Raw genomic sequence first — 4,111 nt, forward strand, 5'->3', positions numbered from 1 at the left:
GGTCAGCTGAGAGAGGAAAATGAAGCACACACGTATGCACACAGCATTCTTTTGTATGCAAGTGATGTGTATGGTCATAATTTTGCTTTGTTTGTTGTTCGTTTAATATATATAATAATAATTCAAATAGGCCCTAGTCCTTATCTTTGTTGTGCAATTCCAGCTCTGACTATTTCTTCCCTGGGCGTTAGATTCACGGTCACCCATCGTCCCCTGGACGTAACAATTGTGGGGGCTCGCCCGGGATCTAGCCACCAAGCGTGAATGTATTGGTGTTTTACTTTCACAGCAATTATACGCTCAATTGGAGAGTGAACTTACATTTTACAAACAATAAAAAAAGATCCATGAAACTATTCTAGTCGTGAGGCACGCTTGGACAATTACAGTGCACTAGATGGCGGTATTTGAGTCCTCAACAGGCCATCTACAATTATGCTACAAGTCTTTGACCTATAGGCGACGAAATATGGGCTGACCATGGATCACTATAAGACAAAGAGATATTGAGACCCATGTCATCAGAGTTGGGCTATTCTCAAAAATACAGAACACTAACATTTTGAGATAGCTAATCTTGTAATGATGCAGTTAATATGAATATGAATTCTGAAAATAAATAAATGAATAAATAAACAAAATAAATTCTTTTATTTTCGATCCCGCCTGTCGAAGAGTCCCTGAGCAAGAAACCAAACCTCCAAATGCTCCTGAGAAGCTGGTTGGTGCCTTGCATGGCAGCCAATCGCTGCATGAGTGTGTGTATCCACCAGATCCTGCCATATTTTGGCAGCGCCACAAGATCCAGATCACATCGGCAGAGGATTTAAACTGGCGGTGGTTGTCACAGTCAATTCCCTCAGTGTGACTGCAAGATAAGATGCGAGGGTCACACTTCCTTGGTGAATTTGTCCTGTTTCACAGCTGTGAACCATATGAGCATCAGCATCAAAATGAAAAGCACTATAAGTGCTAGTAACCAGTAGTGATGCCTCTTGCTATGGTCTACAGCCAGGTCCCATATCTTCCCGTCTGCGGAGGCAAAGAGTACATGAATAGGTTAGTTTGAGAGCCACACTAATGTATGATGCCACACTATAATAGTGGTCATGATTTTGTTCTCACAGTACTATTCATTTCATCTCGTCTGGCGAGTCAACATGAAATTAAACCAGGTTATAATCGGTGGACTTACCCCATTTGACCGTCAGATTTCTAAAATGGACTCCACAGCTATAGGACTCCTCAGTGCTGTTTGAGATGTCCAAGCTCTTTCTCAGCTGGCAGGTCCCATCCCCGTTCGGTCTGATCCCAGTGGACAAAACGCCATCTTTTTCAGCCAAGATGTCTTTATCCTGATAAAACCCCACCGTCATGTTAATGCAGCGAAATCCTGAAACTAGGCAGGTAAGAATAACCTTCCCAGTGTTCTGGTATCTCTTAGCGAATAATGCAGCAGTGGGCTGAGCTGAAATAGCAAAAAAGGAAAAGGCTTAATATCCTGTGCATGAGGAAAGGCCTTTTTGGGGTAATGATGAAAATGAAAATGTGCATTTGTATGTTTGAATGTTCAGGCTGTTTGTACTGTGTGTCCATTTTGAAAATGGTTGGTTTCCGGCGTAAAAACCATTGGAAAATAAGGTCACATTTTAAGTAAAGTACCATCCTTCTTTTTTTTTAAAAGAAGCAAGAAAAAACAATCATTTGGAAGCGTGCATGTAAAACACTTTCATTTGCATATGTACTATCTGGGGCTCTCTGATTTTGTATTGCAGTAATTCAAATAATTCTCTAAATATTGCCAAGTTCTGATTCTGATATCTTGGTAAAATATTTCATCTTTTTATAATACAGAGCAGCATGTAGCATAGCCAAGTGGCTAAGGTACGATGACTGCGACCCGGAAGGTTGCTGTTTCACACAGTAAGATCAGTGCATCTGTATAGCTGCTAAATAACAAAGTATATGATTATAAATTACTGCCGTATGTTCTAATTCCGTACGGGAGGACCATGGTACTAACGTGTCTCCTGGCTCTCCTTTTCTTCGTAGGACAAACTTCTCATCACATTTCTCACGCAGAGGAAGTCTACATAGAATGACGTATTTTTGATGATGTCCGTGTCACTGTTCCACTTGGTTTCAATGGGGACAGCAGATCCCACTGAAGCCTCCCACTTTTGCCTGGAGATGTTGAAGGACAGGAAGTCCTCTCCATTCCATCCGAACTGTGCAAAGATCCTCCTATTTCTTAAATACGGGTTTAGCTCGATCTCACAGCCGAATCTCCCCTGCAGGACGGCAGCACCTGAAACAAACGGATGTATGCAATGCTGCAGTTACCTCCATGAACTGGAACTTTAACTTTAATATATTACTTCTTTTTTTAAAGCTCAAATATAGGGCTACTCACTCACCAGCCATTTGAATTCCTTTGTCATTTAAGATGGCAGTTCTGCCTCTGTCCCATTGCTGCATATTGAGGCGTCTGACTGTGTTCCACAGATCATGGCCGTCACCTTCACGCATCCAGTTTCGCATGGGCATGATGACCGCGCCATCGCTGCTGTAGGAGTCAACTGCTTCGCCATCGAGCCACAGAACTGAAGTGAACTCAGAACGGGTCACCGCAGTGTAGGTGCCTAAAATGGAGTGCACCTCATCTGTACGCCGCAAAAGAAACAAACAATGAAAACGCATGTAAAAACGCACGCACGCGCACAGATATATACTACAGTTCAAATTCAAATAAAATACATTGAATGTGGAAGGATATAAAGGCGAGATTACGGGGTTTTCCCATACTACGAAGCAGAGTTACAGCTGTGTCAAAATCGAAAGTAAATAAATGGCTATGAACGATATACATTTAAAAACTTGGAATGTCCAAATTGCAAGGAAAACGGTCTATGGGGGAGCAAACCGGCCGTATAACTAGACACTGCCAATCAAGTGAAAACACCGCTGGCAAAATAACAGGGTTTTGCATTCATTCTTTTTTTTTATTATTCATTTTTTCAGGGTGCAATTTTCAATTGGGGGGGTTACATGTGAAACACACTTTAATTTGCATATGTACTTTTATATGGCTCTCTGATTTTAACAAAGTATATCATTATAAATTACTGCAGTGTGTTCTCATTCCGTAAGGGAGGACCATGGTTCTAAAGTGTCTCCTGGCTCTCCTTTTCTTCGTAGGACGGACTGACGATGTCCGTGTCACTGTTCCACTTGGTTTCAATGGGGACAGCAGATATATACTACAGTGCAAATTAAAATAAAATGCATTGAATGTGGAAGGATATAAAGGCGAGATTACGGGGTTTCCCGTACTACGAAGCAGAGTTACAGCTGTGTCAAAATCGAAAATGGCTAATAAATAAATGGCTATGAACGATAAACATTTAATAACTTGAATGTCCAAATTGCAAGGAAAACGGTCTACATATAAATATAGACCCTCAAAACCAAGGGTTTTGTAGCAGTCTCTTGCTAGAATGTAGCAAATGAAAACCGCAAGAAAATGGCGTCGAGAACCATGAGCTACATGGGACCTAACAATAGGGACTTTAAGAATGAGAAGCGGGGAGGGAATTATTAATTTGTCAAGTATTTGGACATTTCAGCTGTATGTTGTCGAACAATGACGGAGTAAGAAAATAATGTCACGTTTAGCGTCATCCACGCTAGTCCGTTACAAACGTAATTTACCCGAGTCAGTGCGCTGAACAATGACAGATTACCAAACTCCAGGCGAGACACGCCATAATAGTCTTTCAGACTAGCGGAAAGAAAACGTTGCACAGAAGATCGGATCCGATCCATACATAAATAAAATAACTTACCCGAGTCAGTGTGTCGAAGAATGACAGAGAGTAAGAAAATAATGAAATTGCGATGAACGAAAAACATTTCAAAACTTAAGTTACGCGTCTTCAAACCCAACCACACTAAACCGTGACTTTCCAGAGTTTATAGGCCCGGCTACGATCATAACGCCCACTGTAGCCACCAACCAATATTGACGTTGAGAAAGAGAGTATCATTGAAAATCTGCGGAAATGATGTTGCAGTGGGGAGCAGTGCCGCCGCACAGCAAGGTGGTTACAAT

General features: G+C 41.5%; 1 protein-coding gene across 1 annotated transcript; it reads right to left on the reverse strand.

The window, feature by feature from the left end:
• Positions 1-734: 734 nt before the first annotated feature.
• On the reverse strand, positions 735-3,719 carry LOC133123849 (class I histocompatibility antigen, F10 alpha chain-like). Its single transcript, XM_061234481.1, has 5 exons — positions 3,712-3,719; positions 2,418-2,663; positions 2,024-2,308; positions 1,196-1,468; positions 735-1,032 (listed from the first exon to the last, which is right to left on the reverse strand). Exons 2-5 carry the CDS (start codon positions 2,545-2,547, stop codon positions 890-892), a joined length of 831 nt encoding a protein of 276 aa, XP_061090465.1. The 5' UTR covers positions 2,548-2,663; positions 3,712-3,719; the 3' UTR covers positions 735-889.
• Positions 3,720-4,111: the final 392 nt, after the last annotated feature.

This window comes from Conger conger, chromosome 3 (genome assembly GCF_963514075.1).
Source record: "Conger conger chromosome 3, fConCon1.1, whole genome shotgun sequence".
NCBI classification, from domain to species: Eukaryota; Metazoa; Chordata; class Actinopteri; order Anguilliformes; family Congridae; genus Conger; species Conger conger.